The 22,394-nt window shown below is 39.1% G+C and overlaps 1 protein-coding gene across 1 annotated transcript in view; it reads left to right on the top strand.

Moving 5' to 3' along the window:
* Positions 1-22,394, top strand: part of MPDZ (multiple PDZ domain protein) — an 81,000-nt gene that overhangs the window by 4,879 nt on the left and 53,727 nt on the right. Inside the window, exons 3-15 of the mRNA XM_008944874.1 lie at positions 1,372-1,593; positions 2,595-2,734; positions 4,594-4,807; positions 6,702-6,830; positions 8,055-8,258; positions 11,014-11,128; positions 13,157-13,245; positions 14,887-15,082; positions 16,359-16,448; positions 18,497-18,576; positions 19,353-19,499; positions 20,136-20,303; positions 20,869-21,054. Of these exons, the coding sequence (XP_008943122.1) occupies positions 1,372-1,593; positions 2,595-2,734; positions 4,594-4,807; positions 6,702-6,830; positions 8,055-8,258; positions 11,014-11,128; positions 13,157-13,245; positions 14,887-15,082; positions 16,359-16,448; positions 18,497-18,576; positions 19,353-19,499; positions 20,136-20,303; positions 20,869-21,054 (1,980 nt within the window). The remainder of the gene's footprint in view (positions 1-1,371; positions 1,594-2,594; positions 2,735-4,593; positions 4,808-6,701; positions 6,831-8,054; positions 8,259-11,013; positions 11,129-13,156; positions 13,246-14,886; positions 15,083-16,358; positions 16,449-18,496; positions 18,577-19,352; positions 19,500-20,135; positions 20,304-20,868; positions 21,055-22,394) is intronic.

Here is a 22,394-nt window from a genome sequence, read left to right as displayed (position 1 = left end):
AGGCTTCCCGTTTAGCACATCCTCCACTGAACACATAGCTGTGTGTGTTTGAGGTGTGATGGATGTGAGATGTGGCTGTCAGTTGCTGTTGACGAGGTGGTGTTCGGTACTTCATTGTAGCTGTGCTGTAATTACAACTGTACTGAAGATTCGGGGTGAAGTTCTTTAAAGTTCTAGTTAAACTGGCGCTTCTTTTCAGTGGTATTTCAACCATCATGCAAACAAAAAACATCCAATGTCTTCAGTAGAATGGGGCTAGTTAGTTACAGAAAATGACTTGGATAAACATGAACAGCTTCCATCTCCTGATTTGGAAGGCAGAAGGAATGGTAGAGGTCAGTGAATTCCTGTATGTGCACAGTGATGTCACAGCTCATACAAGTGTGTGGAAGGGATGAAATGCCAGATTGAAAAGGTGGGCACTATATTGCCAGTTTGAACAGGATTTGTCTATGAAAATGTACATTACTTCTCAATAATCTACACTGGGAAAATCAGTAGGTTTTGGTCATACTGTGTTGTTGCTTTTTAAGGCTAACTTTGCTGGCTTTCTCCGAGCAGGTGATGAATTGAGGAATTCAGTGTCTTCTTTCACTAAGTGAGCTCTGAGAATGGTAACCTTCAGGAGGGAAGGCAGTTCATTGCTATATTCTACAAGAGCACTGTAATTTGAAAAAAGAACACATATCCATGACTTACATTTGTGATAACAGACTCACATGCTGTGGCCTTTGAGCACGCACGAGTAGTTTAGGTTTGCAGCGCATATACTCTCGGGCTGCTTTATCTTGCTGTGGAATGTAAAAATGTTTTTAAGAAAAAGCAGTGCAAGACTGATTACATTGTTGCTAGATATTCTTACAAATAACAATTTGACTTGTGACAACTTTTTGTGGGAAGAAACAGCAGCAGGACGGGTAAGAAGATTTGAAGGTGGAGGAGAACAAGAATTGAAGCACATTAATTGACTAAGTTCAGTGGTATACCATTATACATGGAAATGGTTAAAAGGTGGGAAGGTGAAAGTAAAATTAACCTATTATATGGACACATGAAGATAAGAAATGCATTATGGCATAGATACTATCAGTTTCAAATCCATGCATATAACATCAAGTGAAATCTTGTGTTCATGGAAGGGCAGAATTTGATTATGTCTCTGGGTGTTGTTACATGTGATGAAGAGTGAAACAAGGCTCATCTAACTGTGCCTTACAGGACTGCTGAAATTACTGTATGTGATTAAGTAAAGCACATTTGTGGATATCTTAGGCGTTATAATTTGTCTGAAAGATTCCCAGGTGATTCCTCATAAATATGGACAGAATGTGTGATAGAAATTGCTGAGTTCCAAACGTCAATCTTTTGCAGGTAAAGATTACACCCTCTTTACATTCCATGGGTGAGTTCCCCCAGCTTCTCCATCACAGTGTGAACATGGGGTCCTTGCCACATAACGAGTCATATTTGTTGGCTCAGCAGAATGGCAGCCCAGCTAGTGTGCTGGAAGCATCGATGAGATCTGTTACTCCTCAGGTTAATGGGAAGTCCTCTGGTGATGACTTTGAGCAGCTGATCAGAAATATGTCTCAGGTAAGCATGTCTTCTGGTAAGAATGAAATGTGGGTCACTGGTTATCTGGAAGATTAAAATACATATATGTTTATTTAAAAGCCATTGAGTTATTAAGTAAGCTAGAGCTCACTTGCTATATAGAACAAAAATAACATTTTAATTTGAGGAGGAATTGATAAATGAGAAAACAAATGGAAAAGTAGCCTTGACATTGTCACTGCTGAGTTGCTCTCTGTCGTGGGGCAGTGTGCTTCTCAGGGATCATCATGCCACTACCTTTCTGTGCTCATTGTAGGACTGATGCATTGGGCATGAGGGATGTGCCTTGTCAGAGCATGATGCATTGGGCATGAGGGATGTGCCTTGTCAGAGCACGCTCTTGTATGCGTAACTAATGAGAGCTAGTCCTGTGACGTGCCTGGAAATATGGTGGAAGATGGCTTTTTGGCCTTGTTATGCATTGTTCTGTAATCTTACTGCTTTCCTGTGGTAGGCAAAGATGGTGTACAGGTCATTTCTGTGGCTGGAGCTGAGAATGGCCAGGGACATGGTGTAGGGTTTTTCTAATCAACCTGTAGTAGAGCCAGATAGGGGAATTCTTCTTTAGATCTCCTGGAGAGCCTTTTGCACAGTCCTACTTTGCCCACTCTTTCTGAAATTTGTCCTCTTTTTCTAGTTCTGCTTGAGAGTTGCCCTGTACCCTCTAAAATTTTATGGATACATTTATCCTGGTTTAGTCACTGCTAAGCATAAATTCTGTATATATAGTTGTTTTTTTCCTGATAACCTCTTCTGGGTTGTGATAATCTTATTTCTCAAATCTTTCATAATTGTCGCTTTTCTGTATGATAGCTAGAAATTGGAACTGAACAACTGTGTTTCAGTTATTAGCTAGTGTAGCCTTGTCTGGCTGTAGCTGTCGAATTGTAAGTTCATTTCCAGGTTGTTTAGCCCATTCATTAATGCTGTCTTTCAAGATTTTTAACATTTGTACCCTTTTGTTTTTTTTTTTTTAACAGGGTCGTCTGGTTGAGACCATTGAGCTTATTAAACCTTTAAGTGGTGGTCTGGGCTTCAGTGTTGTGGGACTCAAGAGTGAAAACAGGGGAGAACTAGGAATATTTGTGCAAGAAATCCAGGAGGGAAGTGTGGCACATAGGTAAGATTGTTATGGGAATATTTTACTGTAACAAGTGATGACATGATGCTGCAATTTAGTTGTATTATTGCTGTCATTTCTGTGGTACAAGGGCTTGTTTCTCTCATATTCTAAACCATACGTTATGGCAGATTTAAAATGGCTTATCACTGCAATATATATAGCATTGGAACAGGGCAGTGTATGATCTGTTCAGAATTTCTAGAAGCTACAGATATAGTTTCTCCATGGTTTGTTTATAATAAGACCTTTTCAACAGGGGGAAAAGGACATTACTGTTCTGTGCTGTGGCTTTTAGAGCCAAAACACAGATTTTGCCATCCTTGGATGCACTGAAAAGCAATTTGGTGGGGGGGAAAAAAAAAAAAGGTTATAATGGGTAGGATTATTAAGTTGGATCCCACTGAACAGGGGTGAAACCCAGCTTTTAAGTCTAGCAAGGCTTGACCAAAATGTTGTTTGAGTCTTAAAAAGAGATACTCGGCTGATGTTACTGGAAACTCAGCAATAGTAATAGCTTGCTGAAAGTATGCTATAGACTTTAATCCTGATTCCACAAGTAGTGTTGAGAGAAATAGATTTCTGCTGTTTCTTACAGCCCGAGGGAGTAAATTAAGTCAGTGGTGAATGGCAGCAGCACTGGTTCACTGTAGACTGGTGGAGTGTGTGGATTTGCTGATCAGGATCCTGGCCAGAGCTGCCTTGTGGTGTGCTCTGTGTGGTGTGTGGGGTGGCTGAGTCACCTTGATGCTGTTTCTCACTGTGCTGAAGGGAGCAATTTTCTGATTATTTGTGGTCTGAACACTATTTTAACAAGGGCAGAGCATGGTCTAGAGTTACTTCAGTTACAAAAAGTGGCAGGCTCTGTGTCATTACAATATTTTTTTTATCTGCCTTAATTTGACTTATTGTTGCTTTCCTTACCTTTCAAGAGGTCTTTGCTTTTACTTCTTTATTTCATGTAGTTGAGACTTTATCTTTAATGAATTAGGCCCTGCTAGATTTCACTGCCAAGTAGAGACAAGTTCAACTACTGTTGCAGGACTCATAAATCAAAAAGACCCTGGCAGTGACAGGTCTTAGAGCACTCTGAAAAACAGTTAAAATTCCCAAGCAAAATGTTCTTGTTGCTGTCCTGCAGCAGAAGCGGTGGAGGAGGCAGAGGGTAACTCATCTGTGTAGGCTTCACACACTCCCTTTGAAGTAGGTTTGGAGAGGGGCTCGTGTAATTTTACAGTAGCGCTTCCTTTTTCAGAAAGCGAAGAGTTATTTTTTTGACTTGTTCAAGGCTTTTTCCCCTCACATTTAGAAGGGATCCATTTATAGTTTTATTTCTGAATCTTTCTCTGCCTCCCGTTTTTCTTTTTTACTTTTTTTTTCTCCTTGGTTTTGTGCAAAACAAAATTTATTTCGATAACATCTTGATAAAAAACTGTTCCAGTCTCCAGTCTGATGAATATTCAGAACAGACATACTGAACAAAGCGTAGCACTTGGTCTGTTAAGCAGGAAGCTCAAAGTTAAGGATAGACATGAGTTCCCAGGGCATGTTTTGGAGTGACTGAGATCTAATTTGCTTAGTCTCGCATGAGGGTGCAGGGAGAGGGAAGCTGGCTGGGGGTGGTAGCCAGGGGAGAGCGGCAGCGGGATTAGCTTCAAAGGGAGCAGTCGCCAGGGTGCCGCATCAGCTCCTTTCAGCAAAACTACAGGGAGAGATTAAGAAGCGCTGGGAATAGAGAACAGGTTATTAAAAATACTGGAAAACTGTCAAAATATTGTAATTTCTCTGGCAACACTTCTTTGGTTTTTCTTGTTTGTTTATTTTGTTGTCTCACATCCCTGTTAACACATATGTGACAGAGATGGAAAGCTGAAGGAAGCAGATCAAATACTTGCTATTAACGGACAAGCCCTTGATCAGACAATTACACATCAACAGGCTATCAGTATCCTACAGAAAGCAAAAGATAATGTCCAGCTAGTTGTGGCCAGGGGCACTTTCCCTCAGCTCATCAGCCCTGTAGTTTCCCGGTCTCCATCTGCTGCAAGCACAGTTTCAGCCCATTCCAACCCGGTGAGTACACTCCAAACGTGTATGTATTCTGTTCTGGACATATGTGTGCTTACTTCATCTAGTATTTAGAGACATTTTTTTTTTTGTAGCTTGTATGTAGCTTTCCTTCACAGTTTGAGGCTTTTTTCTTCTATTTATGTTTGTTGTAACTTTTCCCATTCAAAGAGTAGAAAATACTGTGGCTTGCTGGGGGAAAATTTGATCTTTGACTTATTCCTTCTTCCCATTGCCAAATTCTCTGTTTCCACCAATGCAAATACAGCACATTTAGCTTTACTGTATGAAGGATTATTTTGAGGTAGCAGTAACAGGTTCTTTTTTTTTCTCTTTGCTTTCTGGTTGGGCAAACAGAAATTTTTGAGGCATTGCAGTCTGATCTGTGTCACCAGCTGGATGGTTGCTTCTCTGTTTCTGTTTTCTTTTAGTGGTGGGGCTCATGAAAGCCACAAGAGAGGGCAGACAGGTCTGCTACATTTCCTTTCATTTGACAGCTTTTGCTCAGAAACTTGGTGATATTAACTGCACTTTTCCTGGTATTTCACTCATGTAATGACTTGTCCTGGGATGGAACCACCTGCCTTTGCTTTCTCAAGGTTTCTTTATTCAGTCATCGTGGATCTTCTCTAAGGGAGTCAATAATGAGAAGTGTACAGAGTCATCAGTCTGGAAAAAGAAGCTGTGCTGGCATTTATTTTAATCATTAGTGTAAAGCCTGTCATCAGGGAATTTCATGACTGTTCTTTTTTGTGTGTAGGAATAAAGCTGAGTTGCCTCACTTTTCCTGTCAGCACACTGGAGAGGCCTTCTGTCTTTCAGTATTCCTGTGAGACACTTCTTTCTCTATGTGATTGCCTCCATATTCTCTGAACAACTTTCCTTGCTTAAAAATATGTTCCTTTCAAACCTGCCACAGCTGCTCTTTTTTTTTTTTTTTTTTTTTTTTTTTAGGTATATCTTTCACAGTCCTTGTGTTCCCTTTGCTTTCAAATGCTGGGAAAAAGCAGCCTCTTTAGAGCCATTCTTTTCCCTTCAGGCTTTGCTTGTTCAAGTTGGTTTAGGTTAAGACTGTGGATTCCCAAGCAGATACTACAGGGCTTTGGTTATTCCAAAAAATCTTATCATTTTCAAGATCCTACCCTGTGGAGCACCAGCTGCGATACTAAATTTCAGATGAGTTTACACTGTGGTTTGTTCTTCAGGAGGTACAATACCAGGAGCTTCCGGTTGTCCCTTCAGTACCACATCACGGGAGTGAGCTGGTGTTCGTCGTTCTTTCAGAGCAGTTTTGCCCCTGTCAGAACATGAAGCTTGCCATCAGAGCATCAGAGCTGCTTCAAGCCAGTGCTTTTGACATCAAACAACCCAGAAATCTTGGTTCACTATGCAGGGGGCAGTTCTGCTAAAGCTGATCTTGCAGTACCTGGTGCTGCTGTGTTAGCCTTAACCTCTGAATTTGGCTTATGCTTTCTCCTGTGCTTTGTTATGATGGCAAATGTGAGCATGCACCTCTCTGAAGATTTTAATTTCCAGTGACACTTGTAGCAGCAGTACTTTTCTCACTGGCTGCAGTGGGGCATGGAGGTGGACTGCCACAGGCTGCTGCCTAGATTCATTCAACAGGTTCTTGAAGGGCCTGACCCACTACCCATCTCTAGTTTGTACCAGAGAAATTCCAAGTGTTATGGAATGAGCAATTCATTTTTTTTATTTTATTGCTTAAATATTATGCAATCTTTTATCTAGTAGTAATTGTTAGAAAGCTCCCATACTTTTGCTTTCCTCCCACACTCATTTATTCCAAAACATACTCAAGAAATAAGAGAAAATATTTCACAAGTTTTAATATATATGTCTTTATTTTAATAATTTGCAAGCTTATATTTATTCCTTTTAGGTTCACTGGCAGCACGTGGAGACCATTGAGTTGGTGAATGATGGCTCAGGTCTGGGATTTGGGATAGTGGGAGGGAAGTCAACTGGAGTGATTGTTAAAACCATCCTCCCAGGAGGGGTGGCTGATCAGGTAAATCCAAACAACTCTTCTTTTTTACTCTTCAGTAAGGTGTGAAGTTACTCTTGACTTCTATAATCATGCAAAGTATCGGTAGCTTTTTTTCCTCATAAGTTTTTAAAAAAAAAAGAGAGCAAGTGTTGAAAATTGTTCACAGTAAAAGTGTGTCTTGCCAGGTATCTGCATTTGAATGTAAAAGATGAATTAGGCTCTGAGTCACATTTTCAAACCTGTTACATTATAGATGTTTTGTGCGGAGGCATTTAGACTCCTAATTCTTCCGTGAATATACTGGTTGTAATCCAAGGGTAGGGGACACACTAAACACTTACTTACTCTGCCCTAACAGCTAAGAAGAGCATCTGTTTCTCTCCACTGGGCTTACTGAAGCTTGGAGCAGGCATGTAGCTTCATGAGTCTGCTTCAAGACATGGGTTCTGCTCCTCTTTCTGGGGCTCATGCAAATTGAATTTGGTGATCACAGCTCATTTCAAGCTTGTCCATTGGACAAATATCTAGGTCTGCATTAGTGATGGTCAGAGACTGGACAGACACTGACACTGGTCAGTCTTCCAACCAGGGAAGTGGTGGCCTGATCACAGGGCCTGGAGATGCATGGGCAGGATTTACTGCCACACCCTTTCCCTGGGCAGGGGGATGAGTTCCTTTAACCAGCCTGTCTCTTTAATACTTTTCATATGGGCTGAGTTTATGTGAAGATTTTTTATTGATTAAAGGGAAATTGTAAAGCAATATAAATAACTGGATCACAGGGAGAAATGTGGTCTGTTTTATGTTTAATACTGAGGACCAGTTTTTAAATAGAATTGCAGAGCTGAATATATGTTTTTATGCTGTCATTTGGAAACATGTTTGGAAATGAAACCTGAAGTTCTCTAATCTACATGCAGTTGTTAAATACCACTAGGTAGTAACCATAACTATATGCATTTTTTTTCTATGATTGGGTGACTGACTGCTTGAAAAACATTGTCCTGGATATTTCTGGGGAAATTTCTAGTAAAGTCAGTGTGCCAGTAGGCAGCCTACTTTTTGTCTCCGTGTTGACTTGGCACCCAAAAATAGTCAGCTGGTTCATATGCCTTAAAAGTGACTAAAGCTACATAGTTTTTTTGTAATTGTGTGGTATGTGGGAGAAATGGCAGAGTGTTCATAGTTTTTTGTTTTTGTTTTTGTTTTGTTTGGTTTTTTTTGTTATCACTAATCTTCCTTCAGCATGGGAGATTGTGTAGTGGAGACCATATCCTGAAAATCGGTGATACGGACCTAGCTGGAATGAGCAGTGAGCAGGTGGCACAAGTTCTGAGGCAGTGTGGAAATCGAGTGAAACTTGTAATTGCAAGAGGTCCTGTGGAGGAGCCACCTCCACCAGCAGTCCCTCCAGGTACACCAGTGCCCATCTCCACACCAGAGAAACAGGTAAGCAGCAGTGAATGTACTTAACTCATGGCAAACTCTTAGTTCAAAGCTCCTTGTTTTTTTTTAACTGTTTTTTGAATGTCTTTCACGTTTACTTTCTCAAAAGCCAGGATTTTCTTTCCTAGTAGCAGTGTTCTCAGCTGACAGTCTGGGAGAATTTACATGTCATGAGTCCACAGTGGAGGGAGTGAATATGTTTGAAGCCTTCTAGGATCGAGACTTAGAACTCCATAAGTATATAATCGGAATAACTTCTTGTTCTGGGCTGTGGTCGTGCAATAGTACTCTGGGAACACTGAGGCCATGCAATCTTTTCTTCAGACAGAGGAGGCTGGCTCTCTAGTGTGTCTGTGCTTGTCCTTTTCCTTTCCAGGAACATTTCTTATTTCCATATCATTGCAGCCATCCTTCAGACGGTTCCTCCCTGTGCCGCCCAGCACACAGATGCTGTTTCTTTCCTACATCACCTGGCGTTGCTCATTTGCTAGACATCTTCCCAAAAAAGTCAGCCAGCTGTTATGCTATTCCCATGCTGATGATTGTACTCATTGTGCTGTTACTCCTCTACAACTGACAGCCACTTAAAGTGCTGTAAACATTATCATGTCCTGCCAGCTCTAAACCTCTACAAAATAGGTTCTTTGCAAGTTTACAGCAAAGCCAGGTGTCATGGGAGCCAGGAACAGTAGTATTTTGTCACATACCATTATGAACAGGTACATTATTGTGTGACTATGTGGAGCAAGTGAACGAGAGAAGAAAAAGGCAGTTCTTTTTGAGCCTGTAACTGGATAGAATGTATGCCTTACATTTTTTTTTTTTTTTTTTTTCCCCTTTTTCTCTCTGTTTTTCTAGACGTTTTCTTCCCAGCTACAGATCGTATTACAGTTAGATCACTTTGTAAGAAAAACAGCCTTAACACTTTCTGCGTGATTACCATTATTTTGCCTCTATCCATTGTGGTGGTAACTGAGGAAGACAAAAAAGTTCATCCCCTCTTCTGTGGCTATGAGGCAAAGCAAGTTAATCTTTCTTTAAGAGTTCTTAATGAAGTCTTCTGAGCATCTAAGGGGAGAGACAGACTAGTACTTTGTGTCTCTACAACATTCAGAGGCATGAAAACCTGTCTGTATTTTAGATAAAGGGATCAATATTCAGCGCAGTTATTATGTATCTGAAAAGCAGCAGTCTCAAAAGAGAAGCTGAATTTGATGTTTTCATCTCGATGTATTTGTTCAATATTTGCTTGTCTGAGGTAATGTGATGCAATGTTGAAGGCCTGTCTGTAACTGCAGGATGTATAGGATATCCAGTACCAAGGAAATAGCTCAAAGCCACCAAGTGGCAAAATTTAACTTTTTTTGCCACCTTCCTCTCCATTTCCATCTTTTTAAATACGTTGTTTGTGGTACACCTCTTCTGGGAGGAGGTAGGCTATTTTTAAGCTGTTTTGCCTGCACCAAGGCTTGTTCTGGTAGGGAACACGCTCTTAAGCAGAGAGGTAGTTAAATCAGCAGAATTTTCTTTTCTGGTGTTTCATTGTGGTTCTGGGTGGAATTGTTCAAATAAAGAGCTGAAGTTAGGTTCTTTTTTGACAGGTAGCATCATATCTCTCTTGGAGTCTTCTGTTTTTTTGGCACAGGCATACTTACCTACTCAGACTGAGTTTACTTATTATCTGCTTGCTTGCCTATTGGCACTTTATAAAACATTAGCTGCTATTTGTAATGCAAATGCAATTTTGTCTCTGAAGAGACAAAATAAAATAGGAGTATAGAAGGTTCTTGATAGTTGTGTACTATATTTATGAATTCCCATTTTAAAGGTGTGCATAAATGTTGATGTCCATATAAAGACAATGAAATTGAACCCTTATATACGTAATCATTTACTGATACATATCAGCTGTGAAAGTGGCTTTTAACTGTTTTAGACAGCTGAAAGAGGAGAAATTTAGAAAGCTTTTTTAAAAGTTGAAATTAAGTTTTATGAGTTGATTTTTTTCTTTTTAGTGCAAAAACAATATTGTTCAAATGTGATTTTAACGTGTACTTTCATTAACAATAAATAAACTAATTAGTTACCCCAAAAATTTGTTTTTGTTGAAAGTCAGAGGATTGTAGTACATATTAGTGGAGACTGTAATTATATAGCTAGCTGGAAGTATAATTGCTACTTTCTAAAACAATTTTTTGAAGTCTTTCAAAAGCAAGAAACATAATTGCCTCATGCATAATAACTTTTGTTATGTCTTAAAGTTGACACACATAGGAAATAAAGTAGCTGTAATTACTGCACAGGAATTTAAACAAATAGAATGCAAAATATAACTATGATTTTTTCTTTTTCTTCTTAATAACATAGCAGTGTAAAGCTGGTCCTGAGGAGGTCTCAAAAGGGCAGCAAGCCACATACTCTAACGTTTAAGCATTGTTTGTGTAACTTACTGTACAAGATGTTCATGTTCAGTATGTACAAATTTCACCAGTCATTTCAGTCATCGCATACTGATTTCATAGGTTAGATGATGATATCCCTGGGGCAGTGGGGTGGGGAGGGGCATGACCTGTAGTGCTGTACAGTGAGGAACATTACCTATCTAGTTTCTCTGCTGAACACTGAACAAGCGCAGAAGCAAAGCTGATCGTTCCGTTTCTTACATTTGTGTCTAATTTTACATGTTAATGACATCAAAGAAAATGGTAGATCTTAGAAGAACAAATAGCTTACTTTTTAATCACACTTTTGTTATTAGGCAGATGCTTCTGTTGATGCCTGTGAAGATGGTGAGAAATTTAATGTTGAACTTACTAAAAACAACCAGGGATTAGGAATAACAATTGCTGGTTATATTGGAGACAAAACATCAGGTAATGATCTATTCCTGCAGTTTGCTGTGCAGTCTGTGTACTATGGTGTGTGTGCATCAAAGACTTAGTTGTAGCTTTCGTGTAGCATTTCTTAAAAAACCCTTCGCTATGTGAAATGTCTTTAAAGTTAGTAAAGTAAGAGGAATTGTTTTGCTTTTGTGAGAAGGACATTCACATTAGAAGGAATCAGCTTTATTAATTAATCGGCATTTTTTAAGTCAATTTTTAAATTCACTCTTGGCTAAAGCTTGTGCTTAGGTGTTTCAAAGCAATTCTAAAATAGATTGAGCCATTTTCATTAAAACTATGCTCTTACAAGATAATAAATTAGTATTCCAAGTTGCTTTAGGAGATATTGTTATTATTTTTTAACTGTGTCTAGTACTGCTGACAGATCAAGAATTCGTAGTGACTTCTTGGTATAATAAATGTATTTTTGACCTCTGGGCTGTTGCAGCCAATCCATTTAATTTGAATAAATAAATGCAGCTTTGTTCACGTACAGTTACGTATTTTTACTTTATAATTTCCACTATGTCTTTCAGAAAAATTGATCCAGAGCTCTGTTAGGAATCTGTAGGGGGACGATTTGACAAATGCAATACTGATAGGAAGTGTGGTTGTTGAATGTAGAAATAGTTGTTGTTTTGATTTTTACCCATGTATATATATTGTTAGAAAAATACATCTGACGTTATTGGCAGTTTATAGGCATGATTTGTTGCTTTGAGCAGCTGGACTACTATAGGGCAGGATGGTCACTGTTCCTGTAAGTCCACTCTTTAGTAGCTTCTTCTTCAGCAGCTGAATCTTTAAAACGTAGATTAAGCTGCAGAACACGTGATAGGTCTGGTAGCATGGTTTAACTTAATTTGGAGCATCACCAATCTTTATAAATTATATTGTTGCATGTAACTGCATTAGAAAATACTCTTGCAGTTAGTAAGACCAGCCACTTAACTATTCACAAAATCTGATAAAACAACAAATTAAGAAAAAACAGCAAGAATTGGCAATGTCATGACCTAGTAATTTGTAGTCTTATTCTTCCTAAGTTTAATATAGTTACTAGAGCAAAATACAGATTTAGCCCTCCTTCCTGCTAACTTTGGTCCTATTGAGGCTCAGTTAAAGGTAAGTTTCAGATTTGCAAAGGCACCGCGGTGTCTTCACAGCTGTTAAAACACATTTTGTAGAGGATTTTCTTCCCATCAAAGGATCCCATGTATTCATTTAAGAGAGCTGGAACATTTGAAAATGTTCCAACATGCTATTCCATGTTCAAACATCCTGTTTCAAATTTCAGTGCATTTTTCCTGATATGGATTTCTTTTTGTAAAATGGCCCTTTCCATAGATGTTGTACATTCCTTCAGATTCTGTATTTCCTTCAGATTCACAGTTGTTAACTGTCTAAGATGGTTCTGTTTTGGGCTATGGATTTTTTTTAATTCTTTTGTGTCTTTTTTTTTTTTTTTTTTTTTAATTGGATCAAGTACTGACTTACAGCTGTAGTTAAAAGCTGGTTCAAATGTGTGTTGTAGTCCTGCTTGCTTATAATTTTCTGTATTTTGTTTATCCAAGCATATGTTTTCTTAAGCAGTTTTAAGTATCTAGAAAACAAAGAAATTGACAGGTTAGTGTACTCAGACTGAATGTCCTGTCCTGCAGTTTTAAGTCTGACCAAGAGTCAGAGATATGCTTTTTGTTATTTTTTTTTCTTTCCACATTTAGATTAAAGTAAGTTAGAAAGTTTCTTCTTTGGCAGCAAGAGTTGAGAATTTGGCATTGTGAGTTTTTGAATGAAATCTGGTCCAAGTCAATATTAACCAGGCTCATTCATTAAGAAAATAGATGTTTTACTTAAAGTATACACTTTGCCTTAGGATCTTTCCTTCTTTATCTTACCTGGAGATTGTGTTTCTCTTTCTATTCCCCATTGACTGGTGGCATTTTTTGGAGATTGTTGCATTACCTAAATTGTTTTTTTAATAAATTGATCTTAATTTTCTGTCTTTCTTCATCTCAGAACCTTCTGGTATCTTTGTGAAAAGCATTACAAAAGGCAGTGCTGTTGAACATGATGGCAGAATCCATGTGGGAGACCAAATTATAGTTGTAAGTAAACACAGAAAGTGACATCACTTGTCTGTAAAACTCTGCTTTATTAAGTTGTGAAGAAATGCTCATATAGGACTTGCTTAAAACATTCGGGATTGGTATTGAACCTGTGGGTCCTTTTTTGCCTAAGTATTTGATCCCATTATCTTTCAAATTATCATTATCTCAGCAAATTTGTGTGTGTATCTTAATAGGAGCTTTGAGACTGCTTCGTAAAGGTGAAGTTTGATTCAGATTAAGCAGCTGTCTTCAGAATTATTTCTAAAGTGTATCGTTAAACTTCTAAATGCTTAGAGAAAGAAGAAAATATTTTCATGCACAGAATGTTGGTCGTGTGGTGAAAGTCAGGTAATGAATGCAGGAATCATGGTTTTGTGGCTGCAGTAGATCTGTCCTTGCAATTGAGTGAAGGCAGCACTAAGAACAAGTTACAGTCTCTCTCCAAGTATGAGTGTGCCTGTATGTCTGTATGTGGAAGGATATATGGTTGTTAGAATGATTTACATGGTGAGTACAAATGGCTAAAATGGATTATTCCAAAGTTTTATGTCTTTTTTTACTACAGATGCAGAAGGCGGCAAAGACTTAAGTGACCTTATACAAAAGAATAATAATTTTTAAAACATGGTTTTCTTAAGTGTGGAGGAAAACCAGCTAATTTTTAATTACTTTATATTTAGAAGAGCACCAGAATTGGAAGAAGTTCAGAGAAGGGCAACAAAATGATTAAGAGTCCAGGAGGAGTCATCCTTTGTGCAGGAGAAATTAAAATTGTGTAATATGTGTGCTGTATAGATGGACAGAAACAACCACAGGAGTCAAGGAATATAGTATTGTTAGAAGGATTTCAGAAATTAAAGGCACTGAAGGGTGAGATGGAGGAAGAATAGGCTAATATGGAGTTTGCAGGGGGAAGGAGAATAAAAAGTGGTGTCTGCTACGTATAATGGGATGAAATTGAGCATTTCTGAAGTCTTGAGTTCCAGAAATCCCTGAGTCAATGGGGTGATTGGATAGCTTCAAAGAGAAGAGTCCAAAATTTTGTTCTTTAGAATATTAAGAGTGACCAAAGGTAACATTTGGCTGGCTGGAGCGGTGTTTGATAGGGAAATGGGACTTCATCGTCTTCAGTAGTAGACTCTGCTGTGTCTAAGGCTACTTGGCCTTAGAAAGGCTGTGCTCTTTAGTTCTTCCTACCACAGCAGATGGATGTGTCTCTCCTCACCCACCCCTCCCCAGCTCTCCTAGCCATGGCTCTGTTGATTTCTTCACCCAGTATTTTCTCCTGGGAGGTGGGTTTGGCAGGAGGGGTTGAGCAGGCAGGCTGCACAATGTGCTCCCCACAGTGTGTGCTGTGTGCTCCCCCACCTTGCAGCACACACCTGCCCAGCCTCACTGCATTGGGCACGCAGACCTCGTCCCCCCACTTTGCTGTGGTGCTGCTAGTTACTTGTCTGTGGGGTGCTCCAGTGAAAGTGCTTAGTGTATCCAGTGTCATTAAGTCCTCTGGGTTTTTGTCCCTCCAGTTGCTTTGTGCTCAAGCTAACCGATGCTTAGAGCTCAGCATGTTGTTTTTCCATGGACATTTCTTTTTCTCTGGGTGGTGTCTTGTGGGCTGAAAAGCTGCTTATCCTGCAGGTGGATGGAACAAATCTTCAGGGTTTTACTAACCAGCAAGCAGTTGACATTCTGCGGCACACAGGACAAACGGTTCAGCTCACTTTGATCCGAAGGCGGCTTAAGCAGGAAAATCATATTCAGCCCCAGGAGGACTGCAGTGCTGCCGTTGAGAAGGACTTACTGTTACAAACAATGGATAGTAGCACAGCCAAAGGTAATTAAAACTGGCTTTGCTTTAAAGTTGGCTTGAAACATTTTTCTTCTCAATTGCAAACTGGAAATAAAATAGGCCAGATTCCTTCTGGGTAGCTATTACTGATAGCAGAGCTGTTGTACATGAGTGGAGAATTTGGTCTATTATGGTTTGATTAATCTTTTAGACACAGTGTTGTTTGCTACATTTTCAAAGTGAGTTTTGAAAGCTCTGCACTGCGTTGCACTTCTGGCTGAATTGCTTCAAGACTTTGATCCTGCAAATCTTCCGATGGTAAGAAGGCAGCGAGTGCTTTATTTGTGCTCAAGGGTGAGAGCTGAATTCAAGAGCAAGCAGAGATGCCGTCCACAGTAAGCAAAAGAGAGTCAGTTCCATTCACTCTTGCTTGTCAATGTCACAAGCTCGAGGTATGAGTGGCTATGAATAATCTGATAAGGCAATAACTATATATGTGTACAAAGTTCAGAGGCCAATAACTAATATTGATTTTGATGCTGCTGAGATGAGGTTATTGGATATTAACCTTACACTGTGCTGATTTTGAAGTGTATGAGCCAGATATTGAAAATCAGTGTGTTGGAACAATAATATCTGCACAGAGGCTGGATGTGCAAGCAGATTTTTTTTCAGCTCCCTGTCTTACAGGGAGATGTCAGCAGAAGTGTATCACAACTCATAGATGAAGGCAAAATCCCCACCTTGCAGAAGGTTTTGAAAGATCCAGTTATATGTTATCTCTGTGGCATCCTCTCATTCCTACCTTTAGCAACAATTGCAGAGGAAATGCTCAGAAAGTGCTGTTTCTTAAGCCTAGAGGTGTCAAGGCAGCTGACAGCAACATACCTAACAGAACTCAGGCTTTCTGCAAGTGAGAAGTCTGTCAGGTATGCAGGTCTCCTAAGTTTGTAGCATTTTCATTTTTCAGTGTCAGCTTCCCTAATTGCATAAAAGAAAGACGAGGAAGAAATTAAAGGTAATACAAGAGTGCTAAAAAATGGCATATTTACATGTTTTCCAGTAACTTTTTTTCAGTTGTAAAGATGCAGCTACTGATAGTTGTTTAATTGAAAAATTCACTGTGGAAGGCAAAACAAAAGAAAACAAAATCTTAAAAAAAACCTAGTATTTCTTCTGAGCCTCTCTTGCCAGATTCCCTTTGCCCAATGTGATCCTCTGAAGTCCAGTGGAGGAAAGACTCAGTTCCCTGAGGCATGCCTGTGAGCTTGATGAATTTTGCAACACATAAAATAGCTGAAAAGGTTTCTTCTTTTTGCAGATAACAGTGAAAGAGAACAGGGATCCCCATTGCTGCCATGTAGTGCCAGTGCGGTAAATGTTGGAGAGGACATGAAACAACAGGACTCAGGTTCTCGATGTTTGATATTTTCTGGTGTGAAAATGCACTTGGGTGTGTTTACACAAAGATCAGGTGTTTTGTGTGCCTTCCTGTGTCCTGTGTGCTCTATAGCTGAGGTACAACTAGAAAGTGGAAGTAATCATACATGTAAGCATGTACTCTTGAGTTTTGTAAGATCATTGAGTACTCTTTGTGTCTGAAAAATAATTATGTGTCAAAGGTGTCACATGAAGCAGTCTGCTTTTGCTATGTGCTTAGACTTCTTTTAAGTCCAGTCTTTTATTTCTGCTCCCTTTAGTCGAATTTTATATTAAACTTTTCCCTCTTCGTTCCCCAAGATGCCTTATCTTTCCGTCTGCCTGCAGCTGCCTGGTGGCAGGTCAAATTGTGCATTAAACTTTTCCTTCTTGATTCCCCAGGATGCCTTATCTTTCCATCTGCCTGCAGCTGGCTGGTTGCAGGTCCAGGACTTCTAACTCCTCTGATAAACATCCTTTCACAAATTCCTGAGCATGCAGTCATTTCCATCTGTTCTCTGATAATGTTTGAAATTCAGGACATTCTGGTGCGCTGACGTGCTCTGACTTTTCCCATACTCTTTGTGACATTTCTTATTTTTTAATGAACATGTTCCTTTCCTGCTTGAGTTCTTTGGGCTCTGTGAGGCATTTCAGAAACCATGTCATTTCCAGATTGATAGCGCACTTGATTTGTTTTCTAACTTTTTCCTGCTTCCAGAGCTAGAGGGGAACTGGAAAGAATCACCCATATAAGTTCTGTAATATGTGTCTTCTTCTAATGCATATTTCCCATTGTCATAAATAGCTGAATATTTTAGCACCTTCAGATGCTACAGGATCTCTGCTTTGGGGAAAGTATTGTCATATTTTAATGCCACACAACACCTGGCTTTTATTTTAGTAATGTTTCTGAGCAATGACATAACACTGGGGCTGTGAAGGCACTTTAAAATCATACTAAAAGTCGGTGGGAGTTAAGAACTTAATCTTGTAGTGAAGGCTCCAGCCTTCCCCTGCTACAAGTATTCTGATCTGAAGAGTTTATTTTGGAACTGCAGGCACAGCACAGACCGTGGACTTTGAATATGTAGGGTCCAGTTACATCTCCTGCATTTGCTGGCTCTTCTGTCTTAAGTGCTGCTTTTTATTATTTCCTGCCCTAGAAACTAAACATTGTGACTGAGGGGAAAATGAGCAGGAGGAAAGCATTTCTGTTTTTTCAGCCTATGGATAAACTACAATCAAGTTATGAGTAGCTGCAGTTAGCTGCCTAGCCCCTTGTTGCATTTTTCACAGGATCGTTACTTTTCTCCCCCACTTCCCATCCAATCTCATCGCTGCTCTTTGGCTGTTAGAATTATTTCTTGTTGGACGTGAGTGTGTGTCAAACTAACAAAAAATCAAAAAAGAGCTAGGGCTTGCATTTTCTCACTGCTTTCTAGGGCCTCCAGTTTAAAAAAAAAAGAAAAATCTTTTATGATTGTGCTCATAGTTTGGAAAGTAGAGACCCTCAAGATCTTGTTTGAAAACTTTCCTTTGACACCCTCTGTAAGTTGCAGTGTCTGTCTCAAAGATCAGTACGCAGTATGACATAAGTAAAGTGTTTCAGCCACCCCCTGAAACAATCTGGTCAGCTCACATACAGTCTAGTTTAACAGGTGCTCAGGGCATGTCTAGAGCTTTTTGATTAGAGTTGTGCCCATTATCTTGTAAAGTTCCTTTAAATTCACACAACACTGAAGCTAATTTAAATACGTGTTCTTCCCATCCACGCACACCAAAATTTTGATCTAAATTTTGTATCTTTCACAATACACAGATTTTAGAGATGGGATCTAATACTATTCTGTAAGTTTTTACTCTGGTAAACCCAAGCCTGATGACACAAAACAGGCAAAGTTTTTAGTCATATTTAGGAGAGTTCAAGTATCATGGGAGTGATTTTTGTAGTCTTGCAATGTCCATAAACATTATCAGTTACAGGAATAGACAGGACATTTTACTTTTTGTCACAGTAATCTCAGACATACCTTTTAGATTTCCAGCTAACTACTACAGAAGAAGCAGCTCTGAAGGCAAAGTGGCAGAGGATTATGGGTTCGAATTATGAAATAGTGGTAGGTAAACTTTGATTACTATTATTAAATATCCTTTGATGTGTCCATTGTTGCTAACATACAGACAGAAATGTTTTTATTGCATTTGTTCCTTTATGTATAAAAATCGCATATATGCTCCTTAATCTGTTGAGATTTACTTAATTTTTTGTTATAAATTCTGAATATAGATTTATATTTTTATGCATTGCTTCTAGGAAGATAATTACAGTTTTTTTAGGTTTCCGTGCCTGTCAGTATTGTTTTGCAGCTTTCCTAGCTTCAAGAGGATAAATTTGTATTAGAGGGGTAAAAAACAATATTTAAGGTGAACTTCAAAGCTCCCTTCACTAGCCAAAATTTGAAGTTAGTGCTTGAAACTTTGTACCCAGTCTGCATACTGAAAGAACTGTTTAGGGTAATGATCTAAACAATGCACAGGACATTTAATGTAAGTACAGGTGAAAAATAGTATCTGAGTTTAGGACTTTATTTCAAAGTTACATGCCAGAGTTGCAGTCTCTGCAAAAGTGTGTATTATTAGATACATAGTTGTCATATACAGTTCCCTCTTGCTTATGCTGAAGTGGCGTGTAATCAAAGTTTCAGTTTTTATCTGACTGTCAGTATTTTTCTCCTGACTGTTTAGTTTTTACCTGAGTTGTCATGTTACACACAACAATATTTCTGGTTTCTCACTTCTGGAATGTTAACCTCGTTGTATGTGAGTTGAAACAGAAAGTAACAGATATGGCTGTATATATGTCAAAACTAACTGTTTCTTAATCTTGTTTTAGGTGGCTGTGGTTAACAAATTTAGTGAAAGCAGTGGGTTAGGGATAAGCCTTGAAGCTACAGTGGGACATCATTTCATCAGATCTATCTTACCGGAGGGACCAGTTGGACGAAGTGGCAAGTTATTCAGTGGGGATGAGCTGCTGGAAGTAATTAAAAATACTACTTCATCTTAGTCTGCATTCAGTAAGATTTTTGAGCAGTGACCTGCTTCTAACAGGTTATGACTTTGGGACTGTAGCGTACCTAGCTGCATACCAGCTGTAACCAGAAATGATTGAGCAGTCACTTCATATGTACTTAGCATCTATTAATTTGAATGCATATGTTTACATGCATTTCTCAGCTGATGGCTGATTTTTGAGATAACAGTTCAAAGTCACCTAAAAAAAATACTTAGCAAAAGTATTAAGATTTAATAGGAATATCCCTGCACAGTGAAGAGTCTAAAATCTTGTTTACTTTTCTAAATATTTTCTTAGAATTAAAACATGAATTTGGTTCATGGGAGTGCAAGAAACATGAAATGACAGGGTTTGTGGTGTTTATAGGGTGGTGTCATGCAATTTATGGGACTATATTCAGTTCAAAATGTATCTTGGTGCTGATTCTGAGCACTAAACTGAGTAGATATTACAGGTTGATGGAGTTCATTAGCCTGTTTTCTTGTTTGTTTTTCCAGTGAGGTGGTAGATGAGTTTTGGGGGTATTTTACCCATTTTTGTTCACTGTATTTCCAAACACTGTGTATGCTTTTAAACAGCGTGTGTTCTTTGTTTATTGAGGTGAATGAGATCTCTTTGCTTGGAGAAAACCACAAGGATGTGGTCAATATCTTGAAAGAACTGCCTATTAAGGTGACAATGGTGTGCTGTCGTCCGGTGGCTCCCCCCATCATTCACCCAGAAGCACTGGAGAGTTTAAGTCTGTCAGAGGTTCAGCTCACAGAAAAGGTATTTTATCTTAAAATCTCTGAGAAAATGACTGTTTCCTTGAGGAAAAAGCACATGACGTTCTTGTACTAGCTTAGAAATACATTTTAGAATTTTAGTGCTTGGAGCTAGATAAATAAAAACAAACAAACAAACAACAAATTATGTTTATCGGCTGTGTTTCAGGCCACCAGAAACTATTAGTCCTGGTAAGTCATGGGCCCAAATACTTTGGGGTACAGGTCTGCCTGCCCAAGTACTTAACTTCTGTTTTGCAGGTGGGCTGTGGGGGTATGGCAAATGAAGTTTTCTGATTTTTTTTAGTTTGACAGAAATTCCAGTTTTTAAATATTTTTTCCCATTTTTTCCCGCACATACTTTCATATGTTTCCAGTGTAGCTCTTTTGTTATGAGGATATGTGTGGTCTCCTCTAGCCTTATCAGACTTGTTTGTCAACACTGCCAAGTGCTTGCACGTTCTCTGTGTTTAGAGACACATAGTTCTTCCTTGTTCTTCATAAACAGTTTTATCTCTGCAGCTTCACAGACTTACGTTGTACTGACGAACATTCACTGTTTTTCTCAGGCTCACATAGAACTGGGATTCATTGGCTCCTCAGACACAGAGGGAGCAGCTTTGGAAACAGCTGAAGAGGGTCGGAATATGGAAGAGGTACAAAGCTCATCTTTGGCAATGTGGGAGACAGAAGTGCAGCACATTGAGCTGGAGAAAGGGAGTATGGGACTTGGATTTAGCATATTGGACTACCAGGTAACTCCTACACTCCTTTCTTTGAATAGGTGACAAAATACTTCGTACTGTTTGGATCTAGCAGTATGACCTAAATATATATTTTAAGAATAAACGTTAATAGAAATCAAGCAATACAGTAAAGCTAAGGAGATACTGGTAGGCATCCCAGTAGCTACATTACTTACTCACTGTATTAAGACTGTGGGTTCTAGTGGTAATAGTAATACTGGTCCAGAAAAGTAGATAATCCGTAATATACCAGGGTCTTCAGAAAGCTCATCTTCTAGTGCCTCAGGAGCAATGACGGATGGAGTCAGAACATTCAGGCATTTAGCCAAGTATTTTGCACCTGTAGAGAGGTGCTTAAGCACAAGATCCAATAAAGGACTTAGGTGCTTAAAGCAGGATTTACTAAAGTCCAGAACCAGAATTCTGAAATCCCTTGCTTAGCTGCTGTCTGTCCAGGACATGCCTAAATGCCTCCATTCATTTTGTGTTTGACTTCAGAACTCTTGGGTATCTCTTGCTGTGATTCTTGGTTAAACAGCTCAGTGCCTGTCTCCAGCTTGCACTTGGTCAGGACCCCAGAACAAATGTTCCTCCTGTTCTCAGGTTGTCACAGGAGGATTTTCGGTCTGACTTCAAGTAATTTCTCCTTGCAGTCAGCATAGGCTTTTGCCTAGCTGTTTGGTGGTGCTGCAGGTCCCAGTCTCCTCTCAGGTCTCTGCTGGATCTCATCCCTGTGAGCATATGTATTTGCATCTGGAGGTCACTTTCAGGTGGAAATTATGTCCACGGGGCACTGCTTAGAATTAATCTGTGCCTCAGTAGTACTTTGAATTTGCACACAAATACCGTTGAGCAGCAGTGTGGTTTAATAATCTGAAGGATAAAGACATGACCAAGTGTCTGTTTTATGAAACAGTGATTACTGTGTAATGTGTTACTTGTGATGCTCTGCAGGCAGACACCATAGCTGAGCCTGAGTATTTGGAGACCACTTCAGCACCTAGTAAAGCTGGTGCTTGTTTTTTGCTTCTGAAGCATTGACACAAATGGTGGTTGCCTGTGTGGTTAGTTACTGAATTTTGTTTATGGAAGATAGTACTGAAGGGTTGTGGGAAGTGTCTTTAGTTGGTCTATCTATTTTGCAAATGTAAGTTTGACTATATCCTACGGTTCTAGTCAGCATTATGAAACGTAACTTTTCTTAATTTTAGAATGTTTGTGATTGCCCTATGTTCTGTCCTCTGACATGTAGTTAGAACAGTTTGTTGCTGAAGTTTCTACTTTAGTTTAAGACTGTAACTTTAATTAAATTTTAATTAAATTTTAATATAGGCAGTATGGACAGGAGG

Source organism: Merops nubicus, unplaced genomic scaffold (genome assembly GCF_000691845.1).
Source record: "Merops nubicus isolate BGI_N331 unplaced genomic scaffold, ASM69184v1 scaffold22797, whole genome shotgun sequence".
In the NCBI taxonomy this organism is placed as follows: Eukaryota; Metazoa; Chordata; class Aves; order Coraciiformes; family Meropidae; genus Merops; species Merops nubicus.
Note: the sequence above shows the minus strand (reverse complement) of the source record. Positions and strands in the feature narration are given on the sequence as shown.